The 17,015-nt window shown below is 49.0% G+C and overlaps 1 protein-coding gene across 1 annotated transcript in view; it reads left to right on the top strand.

Moving 5' to 3' along the window:
• Positions 1-17,015, top strand: part of CHRDL2 (chordin like 2) — a 165,445-nt gene that overhangs the window by 83,172 nt on the left and 65,258 nt on the right. Inside the window, exons 2-4 of the mRNA XM_040339789.1 lie at positions 1,041-1,153; positions 13,589-13,679; positions 15,117-15,253. Of these exons, the coding sequence (XP_040195723.1) occupies positions 1,041-1,153; positions 13,589-13,679; positions 15,117-15,253 (341 nt within the window). The remainder of the gene's footprint in view (positions 1-1,040; positions 1,154-13,588; positions 13,680-15,116; positions 15,254-17,015) is intronic.

Raw genomic sequence — 17,015 nt, forward strand, 5'->3', positions numbered from 1 at the left:
GGGGGGGCGCAAACAAACGGAAAAAAAAAACAATTGCAGCCTCACTGTGCCCATCAAATGCAGCCACTGTGCCCATCAAATGCAGCCACTGTGCCCATCAAATGCAGCCGCTGTGCCATCAATTGTCGTCACTGTGCCATCAATTATCGCCACTGTGCCATGCCATCAAATGCAGCCACTGTGCCATTAATTGTCATCACTGTGCCCAGCAATTGTCACCACTATGTCATGCCATCAAACGCAGCCACTGTGCCCATCAATTGTCACCACTGTGCCCATCAATTGTCACCACTGTGCCCATCAATTGTCACCACTGTGCCCATCAATTTTCGCCACTGTGCCCATCAATTTTCGCCACTGTGCCCAGCAATATTGTAGCCACTGTGCCCATCAATTGTAGCCACTGTGTCCTGTAAAATGCCCCCCGGCCTGGCACTTACCTTTCTGGGGTCAACCATCCTGCTTCTACCGTCCCTCGATGTCTTCTCCTGCCCTTGATGACGCTTCAGCCAATCAGGTTACTGGTAACCAGAACCAGTGAACCTGATTGGCTGAGGCACCTGTCAGTCTTATCCAAGGAATGCACCCCCCGTGCGTCCCCTGGATAAGCATCTGGAAGCCGGAGGGCTGTAATACGAAAGACTATCAGAGCCGCTAGCTCTGATAGGCACTTCCGCACAGCCAACCAGCTGCCGTTATTCAGGTATCCGGCGCCCTATGTCCGGCTATCTGAATAGACCAGTGGCAGCTGGCCACAATAACATACATACATACATGCAATGCATGAATGTATGTTCTTTGCGAGAGCCAGAGGGGGCGGCGCTGCAGAACGACATTCTTAATGTCTTAAAGGGCCCGTTTTTTTTTTCGACTACAGGAGGAGTTGGGGGGGGGGGGCCTTACCCGGGCGCCCCCTATGGACGGGCCGCCACTGACCAAAAGCAGATGAGGGTTTGACCTCCGATATTCAGGTTCTAGAATTTTTGTCCATTTTTTGGGTTGTGAGTGATGCTCAGTCACGTGTTTTTTTCTCTTTCCAGGTCCAGATCTCTTTTGTATATTTCACGGAAAGAAGTACAGTGCGGGAGACAGCTGGCACCCATACCTTGAACCTCAAGGGGTCGTGTATTGTATACGCTGCATGTGCTCTGAGGTATGTCTACTGCTTTGTGTTCCCCCCCCCCCCCCTCTCCCATATAGAATAGACCAATGGAAGCCCACAAGTTATGATTTTCATTGTTGATATGTACCATTGTGGATGTGTCTGATATAGAGGATAACTTCACCAAGTCACTTGCTTCAGGTGTTTATGGGAGTAGTCAGGTCCAGGCAGGGGAGAATGGTCAGGTCCAGGAAGAGGAGAGTGGTCGGGTCCAGGCAGAGGAGATCGGTCGGGTCCAGGCAGAGAGAGGAGAGCGGTCGGGTCCAGGCAGAGGAGAGCGGTCGGGTCCAGGCAGAGGAGAGCGGTCGGGTCCAGGCAGAGGAGAGCGGTCGGGTCCAGGCAGGGGAGAGCGGTCGGGTCCAGGCAGGGGAGAGCGGTCGGGTCCAGGCAGGGGAGAGCGGTCGGGTCCAGGCAGGGGAGAGCGGTCGGGTCCAGGCAGGGAAGAGCGGTCGGGTCCAGGCAGGGGAGAGCGGTCGGGTCCAGGCCGGGGAGAGTGGTCGGGTCCAGGCCGGGGAGAGTGGTCGGGTCCAGGCCGGGGAGAGTGGTCGGGTCCAGGCAGGGGAGAGCGGTCGCGTCCAGGCAGGGGAGAGCGGTCGGGTCCAGGCAGTGGTCGGGTCCAGGCAGGGGAGAATGGTCTGGTCCAGGCAGGGGAGCGTGGTTGGGTCCAGGCAGGGGAGCGTGGTTGGGTCCAGGCAGGGGAGCGTGGTTGGGTCCAGGCAGGGAAGAGTGGTCGGGTCCAGGCAGGGGAGAGCGGTCGGGTCCAGGCAGGGGAGAGCGGTCGGGTCCAGGCAGGGGTGAGCGGTCGTGTCCAGGCAGGGGAGAGCGGTCGGGTCCAGGCAGTGGTCGGGTCCAGGCAGGGGAGAGTGGTCGGGTCCAGGCAGGGGAGCGTGGTTGGGTCCAGGCAGGGGAGCGTGGTCGGGTCCAGGCAGGGGAGCGTGGTCGGGTCCAGGCAGGGGAGAGTGGTCGGGTCCAGGCCGGGGAGAGTGGTCGGGTCCAGGCCGGGGAGAGTGGTCGGGTCCAGGCCGGGGAGAGTGGTCGGGTCCAGGCCGGGGAGAGTGGTCGGGTCCAGGCCGGGGAGAGTGGTCGGGTCCAGGCCGGGGAGAGTGGTCGGGTCCAGGCCGGGGAGAGTGGTCGGGTCCAGGCCGGGGAGAGTGGTCGGGTCCAGGCAGAGGAGAGTGGTCGGGTCCAGGCAGAGGAGAGTGGTCGGGTCCAGGCAGGGGAGAGTGGTCGGGTCCAGGCAGGGGAGAGTGGTCGGGTCCAGGCAGGGGAGAGTGGTCGGGTCCAGGCAGGGGAGAGTGGTCGGGTCCAGGCAGGGGAGAGTGGTCGGGTCCAGGCAGGGGAGAGTGGTCGGGTCCAGGCAGGGGAGAGTGGTCGGGTCCAGGAAGAGGTCTAGGCCGGCAGCAAGCAGATAGAAGGCAGGTCAACCTGGGTTGTCAACAAATACGCAACTGGAAGACAAATATCATAGCTCTTTCACTCTCAAGTAGCTGGCAGTAAAACACACAGCACCGGCCACTTCGAAAGCTGGTGCTTAACCGCTTAAGGACCGCCGCACAACTATTTACGTTGGCAGAATGGCACGGCTGGGCACATGGGTGTACAGGTACGTCCCCTTTAAGATGCCCAGCCGTGGGCCGCGAGCGTGCCGCCGGCTGCATGCTCGCGACCCGGTCCTGTCCTCCGTGACCGTGCCCGCGGACCCGATCGCCGCCGGTGTCCCACGATCGGGTCACAGAGCAGAAGAACGGGGAAAGGTGAGTGTAAACAAACCTTCCCCTTTCTTCCTAGTGCGGTTGTCAGTGATCGTCTGTTCCCTGTGTTAGGGAACGACGATCAGTGACGTCACACGCCCCCCACAGTTAGAATCACTCCCTTAGAACACACTTAACCCCTACACTGCCATTGTCATTTTCACAGTAATCAGTGCATTTTTAATTTTTATAGCACTCTTCGCTGTGAAAATGACAATGGTCCCAAAAATGTGTCAAAAGTGTCCGATGTGTCCGCCATAATGTCGCAGTCACGCTGATGCACAATAATTTGTCAAACGCCTTTTTTGGGGGGGGGGGGGGGGGAAACGCTTTCATAAATTAAATAAAAAAACGATAAAGTTAGACCAATTTTTTTGTACAATGTGAAAGATGAAGTTACGCCGAGTAAATAGATACCTGACTTGTCACGCTTTAAAATTGCGCCCACTCATGGCGCGAAACTTCGGTACTTAAAAAAATCTTTATAGGCGACTCTTTAATTTTTTTTTTACAAGTTACCAGTTTAGAGTTACAGAGCAGGTCTAGAATTGTTGCTCGCGCTCTAACGCACGCAGTGATACCTCACATGTGGGGTTTGAACGGAGTTTACATGCGTGGGCGGGACTTGCGTTCGCTTCTGAGCGCAAGCTACTGGGTACAGGGGTGTTTCAATTTTTTATTTTTTTTTACACTTTAAAAAATAAAAATAAAAATGGTATCACTTTTTTTTTTCCTATTGCAAGGAATGTAAACATCCCTTGTAATAGGAATAGTGTGTGACAGGTCCTCTTTATGGAGAGATGCGGGGGGGGGGGGGGTCAATAAGACCCTCACATCTCTCCTCCAGGCTGGAAAGCATGAGATCGGGGGAACAAAATTCACAGATCTCATGCTTTCAGCCGCGATTGCCGTTTTGTTTACTTCCCGGGTACCCGGGTGTGACGTCATAACATCGCGCCCGGGCATTCGACGGACAGATCTAGTCACCGGACATCTCTATCCTTCTCATCCGGCGGCGTCCGGTTCGTTCTCCTTGCTTCCGATGTCACGGGAGAGCCCGGAGAAGCACCGGATGGCGGCGGGAAGAGGGGGGGTGTCCCCTCCCGCCACCTATAAGAACGATCAAGCGCCTTAAGAGACGTAGGAGGAAGTACAGTAGAGCGATGGACAGATCCAACAACCTCATTTGCCCGGCATCCTCTCCTAGGAGGGCACCACATGTGTGGCTACTAAACGGCACTGATTTAGGCCGTTTCTAAGGGACCGATTTATTATAAGCTTACCTGCAGGGCAGGGGTTTCCAAACTGAAGCCCAGGGGCCAGATGAGACCCTTGGCTTGCCTTTTATACACCCCCTTGGGGCACTTTTCCCCCCTAAGCACTTTTCCTATCACTGACACCAATGATGGGGCACTATTCCTCCCACTGACACCAATGATGGGGCACTATTCCTCCCACTAATACCAATGATGGGGCACTATTCCTCCCACTGACACCAATGATGGGACACTATTCCTCCCACTGACACCAATGATGGGACACTATTCCTCCCACTGACACCAATGATGGGACACTATTCCTCCCACTGACACCAATGATGGGACACTATTCCTCCCACTGACACCAATGATGGGGCACTATTCCTCCCACTGATACCAATGATGGGACACTATTCCTCCCACTGATACCAATGATGGGACACTATTCCTCCCACTGACGCCAATGATGGGGCACTATTCCTCTCACTGATACCAATGATGGGGCACTATTCCTCCCACTAATACCAATTGTGGGGCACTGTTCTTCCAACTAATACCAATGATGGGGCATTGTTTAGTCCCATTGACACCAGGGTATATTCTACTCTTACTGGTCACAGTGTGCCCCCCCACACCCTCTTAAAGTCTGGAGGACATTAAACTGGCCCTTTTGTTTAGAAAGAGACCCCTGCTTTAGATATAGAACCCCCCCCCCATGACGGTCCTGGATTTGGTGACTGGTACCAGTGCTGCATTACGGGAGGGAGGGGGGCGGGCCACATGCTCCATTAGGCCCTGTACACACGATCGGTTTGTCCGATGAAAACGAAAAAAAAAAAAATAGAACATGTTTTACATTTTTCCTATGGATAAAAAAAACGATCGTCTGTGTGGAACGCCATCAGTCAAAAATCCACGCATGCTCAGAATCAAGTCGACGCATGCACGGAAGCATTGAACTTAATTTTCCTCAGCACGTCGTAGCGTTTTACGTCACCGCGTTTTTTGGACACGGTCGGATTTTTGACCGATGGTGTGTAGGCAAGACTGATGAAAGTCGGCTTCATCGGATATCCGACAAAAAAAATCCACCGTCCATAGAATCCAGTCCATGGAATCCAGTCCATGGAAACCAGTCCATAGCAACCAGTCCATAGCAACCAGTCCATGGAAACCAGTCCATAGCAACCAGTCCATGGAAACCAGTCCATAGCAACCAGTCCATAGCAACCAGTCCATAGCAACCATCTATAGAATCCAGTTCATAGAATCCAGTTCATAGAAACCAGTCCATAGAAACCAGTCCATAGAATCCAGTTCATAGAATCCAGTTCATAGAAACCAGTCCATAGAAACCAGTCCATAGAATCCAGTTCATAGAATCCAGTTCATAGAAACCAGTCCATAGAAACCAGTCCATAGAAACCAGTCCATAGAAACCAGTCCATAGAAACCAGTCCATAGAAACCAGTCCATAGAAACCAGTCCATAGAATCCAGTTCATAGAATCCAGTTCATAGAATCCAGTTCATAGCAACCAGTCCATAGCAACCATCCATAGAATCCAGTTCATAGAAACCAGTCCATAGAAACCAGTCCATAGAAACCAGTCCATAGAATCCAGTTCATAGAAACCAGTCCATAGAATCCAGTTCATAGAAACCAGTCCAAAGCAACCAGTTTTTGATGGGGCAATAGGATGGTGCAGTTTTGATGGGGCAGTTTTGATGTGGTTGTTTTTGATGGGGCAATGGATCGAAATGGATCGACACACTGTTGGATCACATTTACATCTCCATTAGATTCCATCAGATATCCGATCGTGTGTACAGTTTGGAGTTCCATCACTAGGTTTTCTCCAGAATTAGTTGGCTGCGCCCCAAAAAGTTGGGGAGGGGTCTCCCTTTTCAGATTGTCACCACTTTTCCCTGCAGCTGTATTCTTGCCGCCATCTGTTTACCTGCGCCCCCCCCCCCCCCCCGCGGCGTGAGATTGCTCATGAAACGCTCCGAGTCTGCGGGGAATACGTCTTTGGCACGACGGAGGGCGGCGCAGGTTTTCTCCGGGAGGTTTGGTTGAGCCGCGTCCAGCGGCGAAGGTGTTAAGTCCCCCCTAATAAAGAGGGCCGAGTTTCAGGAACACACTGCTCCATTATCCGGCGGCAGCGGAGGGTTTCATGACGCGTTTTTTTTTTTTTTACGCTCCTTTTACAAGCCATAACATTTTTGTTACTAATCCTTTTCCCTGACCACTGTTCCCCATCCCCCCCCCCCCCCGAGCTCCAGCCGCGTCTCAGCCGCTGGAACAAGGAGCCTTTCATGGGCTGCAGAGCTGGCGCTCGTTCCTGCCGGGCATGGACACCGGCCAGCTCATTGATAAAGATGTCCCTATTTCTCACAGGTGCTGCGCTCGGGTGACACTGGCATGGCTCCTCTCCCACTCCTCCCCCCCACCACCCCACCCGGGGGGGGGGACAAGCACCTCGCCGCTAGACGGGACTGACATCACCTGCTCACCAGATCCTCCGACAGATTCATCATCTATTAAAGATCCCGACACTTGTCCAGTCTTGTGTGATGTCACAGCGACCTTGTCCTTAAAGAGGACCTGTCACCAACCGAAAATAAATCAACGGGTCGATGCCGACTGTCCGCCTCTTATGGGGAAGTGACTCAATTCTGCGTGCTGCATGTCGGCTCCCTGTTTCATAACAATAAAGTTACGTAAAAAAAAAAAGTTGCACTAAAGCCGATCGCATGGAATAGTCTACCAGTGCCAATCAGTGATGTCTATCATTGACACCTATCAGTGCCACCTATCAGTACAGCCTCATGAGTGCCTCCTCATCAGTACCTATCAGTGCAGGCTCATCAGTGCTGCCTGTCAGTGCCTACCAGTAATGCCTATCATTGCTGCCTAATCAGTGCCAACCAGTGCAGCCCCATGAGTGCCTATCATTGCCACCTATCAGTGCCTCTTCATTAGTGCCCACCAGTGCTGCCTAATCAGTTCCTATCAGTGCAGCCCCATGAGTGCCCATCAGTGCCACCTATCAGTGCAGGCTCATCAGTGCTGCCTGTCAGTGCCTATCATTGCTGCCTAATCCGTGCCAACCAGTGCAGCCCCATGAGTGCCTATCAGTAATGCCTATCATTGCCACCTATCAGTGCCTCTTCATTAGTGCCCACCAGTGCTGCCTAATCAGTTCCTATCAGTGCAGTCCCACCTATCAGTTCCCACCCCTTCTGCCTAATCCATTTCTATCAGTGCCTATAAGTAATGCCTATCATTGCCGCCTATCTGAGCTTCCTATCAGTGCCCACCAGAGCTGCCTAATCAATGCCCATCAGTGCATCCCCATGAGTGCCCATCAGTGCCGCCTATCAGTGCAGGCTCATTAGTGCCTAGACATAATGCCTGTCAGTGCCGCCTATCAGTACCTTTTCATTAGTGCCCACCAGTGCTGCCTAATCAGTTCCTATCAGTGCAGCCCCCTCATCATTGCCTCGTCATCAGTGCCCACCAATGCTGCCTAATACGTTTCTATCAATGCCTATAAGTAATGCCTATCATTTCCGCCTATCTGTGCTTCCTATCAGTGTCTCCTCATCAATGCCCACCAGAGCTGCCTAATCAGTGCCCACCAGTGCATCCCCATGAGTGCCCATCAGTGCTACCTATCAGTAATGCCTATCAGTGCCTGTTAGTGCCGCCTATCATTGCCTCCTCAGTAGTGCCCACCACGTCCCCCATAGGCTCCTCTGGCCCGTACGCTTGCCCTCTCCCCTGCAACTGCCGATGGCTGCCGCAGGGGATCATGTGACCGAACCAGAGTGGGTAGGTGTTAGGAGGGGGGGGGGGGCACTGACAATGGATGGTAAAGCCTGGCATGGTGCTGTCACCCATAGGCTCTTATGGCCCATCCGTTGTCGGTGCGCCCTCACCTCCCCTGCAACCGCCACTGGTTGACATCGGATCACATGACCATACCAGACCGGAGTGTGTGGGTGTTAGGAGCGGGGAGGGGGAGGGAGCACTAACAAATGGATGGTAAAGCCTGGCGTGGTGACGTCACCCATAGGCTAATTTTGCCCGTCTGTTGTCGGCGTGCTCTTCTTTCCCCTGCAACCGCTGTTGGCTGACACAGAGGATTACATTACCCAGATATGGCGCCCTGTACACACACCGAGCGGGCACACCGAGCGGAGTCCGGCTATAGCTGTGCCCTCACACCGCCGGGCATTTAATGCTCAGAGAGCCTGGCGCTGGTTGCTGCACATTGGCAACATTTTTGTGACACCTTTTCTAACTCTTCGCTGTATTTGCCGGGCACTTCTGCCGGGGGCCGGTGTATAGCGTGTGCCAGGCTTGTGTTGGCACAGATCTCATTCCTAGTTCTATTTTACACACGGCTATAAATAGGCGCTAAGGAGCGAAATCTAAAATAAAGTCAACATAATATCGCAATTTTATTCTGACGGCGACGCTTCCATATTTAAAGTGAGCCGGTGCTTTGCCCGCGCCGCCAATTCAGAACGATATTAAACCGAAAGTTACATGTATTGCAGCTTACCAAGTAATAGATGTGGTGGCTGCATTCGTTTTTTTCTTTTTTTTTTTAGGCTCCTCCCCCCGTTTTCACCTGGTGATCTGGTCAGTAACACACCACCTGTATTAGAGTGCCCACCCCCCACTCTGGATGAAGGAGCACAGGCACAACTTTGGACAGCAGCATTGTCAGTCTAGGGGGAGGGGAGTTTTAGATGGTCTGGCACAGGGGTCTTGAATTAAAATTTACAGGGGGGTCCAGTTTGTAAAATCTCAGGTTTATCTAATAAGACATCACGGCTTCCCCTTTACATTACAGCCCCCCTTTACATCACAGCCCCCCTTCACATCACAGCCCCCCTTTACATCACAGCCCCCCTTTACATTACAGCCCCCCTTTACATTACAGCCCCCCTTTACATTACAGCCCCCTTTACATCACAGCTCCCCCCTTTACATCAAAGCCCCCTTTACATTACAGCCCCCCTTCACATCACAGCCCCCCTTCACATCACAGCCCCCCTTTACATCACAGCCCCCCTTCACATCACAGCCCCCCTTTACATCACAGCCCCCCTTTACATCACAGCCCCCCTTTACATCACAGCCCCCCTTTACATCACATTCCCCCTTTACATTACATTCCCCCTTTACATCACATTCCCCCTTTACATCACATTCCCCCTTTACATTACATTCCCCCTTTACATTACAGATCCCCTTCACATCACAGCCCCCCTTCACATTACATTCCCCCTTTACATTACGGTCCCCCTTTACATCACATTCCCCCTTTACATCACGGTCCCCCTTTACATCACGGTCCCCTTTTACATCACGGACCCCATTCACATCACAGCCCCCTTTACATTATGGGCCCCTTTACATTACATTCCCCCTTTACATTACAGACCCCTTCACATCACAGCCTCCCTTTACATTACATTCCCCCTTTACATTACAGACCCCATTCACATCACAGCCCCCTTTACATTATGGGCCCCTTTACATTACATTCCCCCTTTACATTACAGACCCCATTCACATCACAGCCCCCCTTTACATTATGGACCCCCTTCACACCACAGCCCCCCTTTACATTACAGATCCCCTTTACATTACAGATCCCCTTTACATCACAGTCCCCCTTTACATTGTGGACCCCCTTTACATTATGGACCCCCTTTACATCACAGTCCCCCTTTACATCACAGATCCCCTTTACATTACGGTCCCCCTTTACATTACGGTCCCCCTTTACATTACGGTCCCCCTTTACATTACGGTCCCCCTTTACATTACGGTCCCCCTTTACATCACAGCCCCTCTTTACATTATGGACCCCATTCACATCACAGTCCCCCTTTACATCACAGTCCCCCCTTTACATTACGGTCCCCCTTTACATTACGGTCCCCCTTTACATTACGGTCCCCCTTTACATCACGGTCCCCCTTTACATTATGGGCCCCATTCACATCACAGCCCCCCTTTACATTATGGGCCCCTTCACATCACAGTCCCCCCTTTACTTTACAGACCCCCTTTACATTATGGCCCCCCTTTACATTATGGCCCCCCTTTAAATCACAGACCCCCTTTAAATCACAGACCCCCTTAAAATAACAGTGCCCCTTTAGATTACAGTCCCCCTTTCAAGTAGTCCAACAGTGTCCTCCGTTCCCCTTCACATCAACGTGCCCCTTTACATTATGGGCCCCTTCACATCACAGTCCCCCCTTTACTTTACAGACCCCCTTTAAATCAGACCCCCTTTAAATCAGACCCCCTTTAAATCAGACCCCCTTTAAATCAGACCCCCTTTAAATCACAGACCCCCTTTAAATCACAGACCCCCTTTAAATCACAGACCCCCTTTAAATCACAGACCCCCTTTAAATCACAGACCCCCTTTAAATCACAGACCCCCTTAACATACCAGTGCCCCTTTAGATTACAGTCCCCCCTTTTCATTACAGTCCCCCTTTAAAGCAGTCCAACAGTGTCCTCCGTTCCCCTTCACATCATCGTGCCCCTTTTACACATCACAGTGCCCCTTTTACACATCACAGTGCCCCTTGCAGTCATTGCCCCCCTCGCCTCCTTTACAGCACAGTCCCCCTTTCATCCATCAGGCGTCCCCGCACGGTCCTACCAGGGCAAAGGCCTCACAGTGGGCGGGGCAGGAGGTGCTGCATCCCGGGACAGAGGGCGGGAACTGCACTGAATCCCGCCCTCTGTCCTTATAAGCAGCCCCTCCCACCCTGACCACTGTGGGGGTGATGGCGGCGGCTATACAGGAGACCAAAGATGGAGAGAACATCCAGACTGATAAGTGGCACAGCCGTGGTCCGCACAGGACTGTTGCCCGGTCCGCCATTTAGTTAACCCCCGGTCTAGCAGATTTAGATACACTAACAAATTGAAGCCAGGCTCCAGCTCACACTTTATAAACATGTAAGCCCTGTACACACGATCGGATATCTGATGGGATCTAATCCCATGGATTTTTTTCCTCGGATATCCGATGAAGCTGACTTTCATCAGTCACGCCTACACACCATCGGTAAAAAGTACGACCGTGTCCAAAACGCGGCGACGTAAAACACAACAACGTGCTGAGGAAAATGAAGTTCAATGCTTCCGAGCATGCGTCAACTTGATTCTGAGCATGCGAGGGTTTTCGACCGATGGACTTCCACACAGACGATCGTTTTTTTCTATCGTTTTTTTTTTTTATCCATAAGAAAAATGTAAAACATGTTCTATTTTTTTTTTTTTCACCGATGGGAAAACAAACTGATGGGGCCCACACACGATCGGTTCGTCCAATGAAAACGGTCCATCGGTCTGCTTTCATCGGACAAACCGATCGTGTGTACAGGGCTTTACAGCAACAAAAAAAATTATATATTTTTGGGATTGTTGTTGTTATTATTAATATTATTGTTGTTATTAATATTATTGTTGTTATTAATATTGTTATTATTAATATTATTGTTATTATGTTTATTATTAATGATGTTGTTGTTATTATTATTAATATTATTTATTATTATTGTTATTTATTATTGTTATTTGTTATTATTATTAATATTATTGTTATTATTAACAATAATAAATAATATTAATAATAATAATATTATTAATGTTGTTGTTGTTGTTGTTATTAATATTATTATTGTTAATAATAACATTATTATTAATAATATTATTATTATTGATATTATTATTATTATTAATATTATTGTTAATAATAATAACAATAATATGAATAATATTATTATTTATATTATTGTTATTATTGTTGTTGTTATTATTATTATTATTGTTATTATTAACAATAATAAATAATATTAATAATAATAATAATAATGTTGTTGTTATTATTGTTAATAATAACAATAATAATAATAACAATATTATTATTATTGATATTATTATTAATATTATTATTATTATTAATATTATTGTTAATAATAACAATAATATGAATAATATTATTATTATTATTTATATTATTGTTATTATTGTTATTATTAATATTATTGTTATTAACAATAGTAAATAATATGAATAATAATAACAATAATATTAATAATAATATCAATAATAATAATATTGTTGTTATTGTTATTATTATTATTAATATTATTGTTATTATTAACAATAATAATAAATAATATTAATAATAACAACAACAACAATATTAATAATAAACATAATAACAATAATAATATTAATAATAACAATAATATTATTAATGTTGTTGTTATTATTAGCTAGCAGTAGCTCCGTGAACTGCGAGGGCGCGCCGGCAAATTTGCCCGGCGTAAGCGCGCGCAAGTTAAATGATCCCGCCGGGGGCGGGAATCATTTAAATTAGGTGCGCTCCTGCGCCGAGCGTACAGCGCATGCTCCGTCGGGAAACTTTCCCGACGTGCATTGCGGCAAATGACGTCGCAAGGACGTCATTTGCTTCAAAGTGAACGTGAATGGCGTCCAGCGCCATTCACGAAGCACTTACGCAAACGCCGTGAAATTCTCATTTCACGGCGCGGGAAGGCCGGCTATACTTTAGCATTGGCTGCCCCTGCTATTAGAAAGGGCAGCCTTGCGCTAAAGTTGCCGTACGGAAACTCCGTACCTGGCTTGCACGGGGCCCGCGCAAGCTTGTGAATCGGTGGTAGTATGCAATTCGCATACTACACGCTGATACACAATGGGAGCGCCCCCTAGCGGCCCCCGCAAGAATGCAGCCTGAAATCTGCCTTATGCCGCGCAGATTTTAGCCTGCAGCCGGTGTAACGAGGTTCCTGAATCAGGAGCACTCGTTACACCGGAGCAAGTAAGCAATTGCGCCGTGTAACTTATGGTTACAGGGGCGCAATTGCTTCTTGAATCTGGGCCACTGTGTTTTTTTTTCAAAATTGTTGCTCTATTTTTGTTTATAGCGCACAAAATAAAAACCGCAGAGGTGATCAAATACCACCAAAAGAAAGCTCTATTTGTGGGGGGGGGGGAGGACACCGATTTTGTTTGGGAGCCACGCCGCGCAATCGTCGGTTAAAGCGACCGCAGCGCCGAATCGCAAAAAGGGGCCAACCTGCATAATGGTCCGGGGGGGGGGGGGGGCTGAAGTGGTTTAAAAACGTTTGGTGTGTACGCGGCGTAACATGTGTTTCAGGCACTGGGGGCTAGATTTGGGGGAAGTGCTCAGCCGACCTCCTGGAGATGAAAGGACACCGGTGATTGGTAAATACGGGGACTGCCCTTTGCTGACCTCATTCGGCCAATACTCAGACGTTTGTCATCGGAAATAACCTGAGGCTCTCTCATGAAGTGCAATCCATCCTTTGTTTTTGTAGGGCGGAGTCTCCTGCTACAAGATAAAGTGTCCGGTCCTGCAATGCATCCACACCGTCACTGACCCGCAGCAGTGCTGCCCCAGATGCGTAGGTAAGTGTCCCCAGAGAGTGACGTCTCCTGCCGTAAATACATCGAACTTTACTATGTCTTCTCACTTATTACCATATAGGTTTTATGCATACAGTATATGTGCGTGTATGTATATATCTATATAATATGTCAAACAATCAAATGGCTGTTGTAATAACGGATCACATGGGCAGCGCCATGCCAGTTGCAGATCAAACAGAAGCAGCTTCCTTGGCCGTAAAGGATAGGAGGGTTTAACTGGTTGCCGACCAGCCGCCGGCGGCAGGTCGGCTCTCCTGCGCGAGAGCCCATAGCTCTACGTCGGCAGTTGAAGCGGCCACTAAGGGGCACCCGCGATCGGTCGTTACAGACAGGGAGCTGTGTGTATAAACACACACACACAGCTCCCGGTCCTGTCAGGGAGAGAAATGCCTGACCGTCTGTTCATACAATGTATGAACAGCGATCAGTCATTTCCCCTAGTGAGCCCACCCCCCCTACAGTTAGAACACACCCAGGGAACATACTTAACCCCTTCCCCGCCCCCTAGTGTTAACCCCTTCACTGCCGGTGGCATTTTTACAGTCATCAGTGCATTTTTATAGCACTGATCGCTATAAAAATTACAATGGTCCCAAAAATGTGTCCGAAGTGTCCGCCATAATGTCGCAGTACCGAAAAAAAAATCGCTGATCGCCGCCACTACTAGTAAAAAAAAAAATATTAATAAAAATGCCATAAAACTATCCACTGTTTTGTAGACGCTATAACTTTTGCGCAAACCAATCAAACGCTTATTGCGATTTTTTTTTTTTTACCAAAAATATGTAGAAGAATACGTATCGTCCTAAAGTGAGGAAAACAAAACGTTTTTTTTATATATTTTTTGGGGGATATTTATTATAGCAAAAAGTAAAAAATATTCTTTTTTTTTTTTTCAAAATTGTCGCTCTATTTTTGTTTATAGCACAAAAACTAAAAACCGCAGAGATGATCAAATACCACCAAAAGAAAGCTCTATTTGTGGGGAAAAAAAGGCCGCCAATTTTGTTTGGGAGCCACGTCGCACGACCGTGCAATTGTCAGTTAAAGCGACGCAGTGCCGAATCGCAAAAAGTGCTCTGGTCTTTGACCAGCAATATGGTCCGGGGGTTAAGTGGTTAATTCGGCTGTCAGAAGATCGCCCCCAGTAATAAAAACTTGAGGGGGTTTTGAAGGGAATATTCCTTATTTTTTTCAGATAAAGTATATTTAAAATATTTTTTATTTTAGACATTAGTTACTCCTGTTGTTAAAAATAATTGTTTATGGAGCTCAGCAGCTCAAGTTGCTGAGCTATGCGAATGGGCCGGATTGTTTTCCATGAACCTTTTTTTACAATTCATTAAAAAAAAAAAGCAGAAAAGTTTGGTCTGTATCTCGGCTTTCCCCAGACATTGATGTGCCCTCTTTCTGCAGAGACACCCTCCGGGCTGCGAGCTCCGCCCAAAATGTGCCAGCATAACGGGACGACCTACCAGCAAGGAGAGATGTTTACCACCCACGAGCTCTTCCCAACGCGGCAGTCCAACCAGTGTGTGCAGTGCAGCTGTTCGGTATGTTACCCTCCCCCCCCCCCCCCAGAGGCGGCTCTAGGCTTTGTGAGGCCCAAAACTTAGACATGAGGCCCCACTCACACCCATCATGGGAAAAATAATTCAAGCGATAAAAAAAATAACGCCATTTTTACGAGGCATCAGAGACCTCCCAGCCCAGTCCACCCCAACCTCCTGGCGGGTTCAGCAGTGGCTGTGTACGAATTACCAGCCCGGCCTGCTCACCCTGCCAGCTTGGGGACACTGACCGGGGACATTCCTTCCCATTCTATCACATACAGGGCCATTCTATCACATATAGGGGTGTCTGTACTGTGGGGTATGGGGGTCTGCACTGTAGGGGTGTCTGTACTGTGTCGGGTGGGGGTCTGCACTGTAAGGGTGTCTGTACTGTGGGGGTCTGCACTATAGGGGTGTCTGTACTGTGGGTGTCTGTACTGTGGGGGTCTGCACTGTTGGGGGGTCTGAACTGTTGGGGGGTGTCTGTGTAATGGGGTCCAGAGGTGCAGGGTGCTATGTAATGTAAAGGGGTCCAGTGGTGTATGGTGCTATGTAATGTAAAGGGGTCCAGTGGTGTATGGTGCTATGTAATGTAAAGGGGTCCAGTGGTGTATGGTGCTGTGTAATGTAAAGGGGTCCAGTATGTTTTACATTTAGTAGTATGGTGTATATTATACTAAGAATTTCTGGTGTGGCGTGGTTACAAAAGCACAAATTAGTGTGTTTTTTTTATATAAAAAAATTATTGAAAGAAACATTTTTGCAAGGGAGGTGGGTGGCCGTTGGGGGGGGGGGGGGGCGCCAAAATGGAGCTTTGCTTGTGTAGGCAGAAATCCTTGCACCGGCCCTGATCACATACATCAGGTAAATTAGGTGGCTGTGAGCCCCCTGAAAGCACAAGGCCTTAGGCCAGGGATCCTCAAACTACGGCCCTCCAGCTGTTGCGGAACTACACTTCCCATGAGGCATTGTAAAGCTCTGACATTCACAGACATGACTAGGCATGATGGGAATTGTAGTTCCTGAACACCTGGAGGGCCGTAGTTTGAAGACCCCTGCCTTAGGCAACCGTCTTCTTTGCCTAATTAGATCTGACCTCCCCCACCCTCTCCTTCCCTCCGCTGTCTTTGCTCTAACTCTGTCCCTTTGGTCATGTTATAAAAGTTCCCCCCCAATGCTGCCATTTAAAGAAAGGAAGGGATAGAGCTCTGGTCAGGTCTGTACCCACATTGGGGAGATTTTTCCTTCACTTTCCTGTCTGGACATTAAAATATGGGGAATACCGCAACAAAACACTGCTACTGCTGAGCATTGAATGGTACATATGTATAGGAAGGGATCAGACAAAACGGTGACAGGGACATGGTGCTGCAGAGCAATGGATTGCACATATGTATAGGAAGAGATCAGACAGAATAGTGACAGGGACATGGTGCTGATGAGAAGAGGATGGTACATATGTTTGTGAAGGGGATCAGAGAGAATAGTGATGGGGACACTATAATGGATGGTGTTTTCTAGGAAGAGATCAGAGAGAATGGGTGGTGTGTATAGGAAGAGATCAGAGGGAATAGTGACAGGGACATGGTGCTGCAGAGCAATGGGTGGTGTGTATAGGAAGAGATCAGAGGGAATAGTGACAGGGACATGGTGCTGCAGAGCAATGGGTGGTGTGTATAGGAAGAGATCAGAGGGAATAGTGACAGGGACATGGTGCTGCAGAGCAATGGGTATAGGAAGAGATCAGAGGGAATAGTGACAG

The sequence above is a fragment of the Rana temporaria genome, chromosome 2, assembly GCF_905171775.1.
Source record: "Rana temporaria chromosome 2, aRanTem1.1, whole genome shotgun sequence".
NCBI classification, from domain to species: domain Eukaryota; kingdom Metazoa; phylum Chordata; class Amphibia; order Anura; family Ranidae; genus Rana; species Rana temporaria.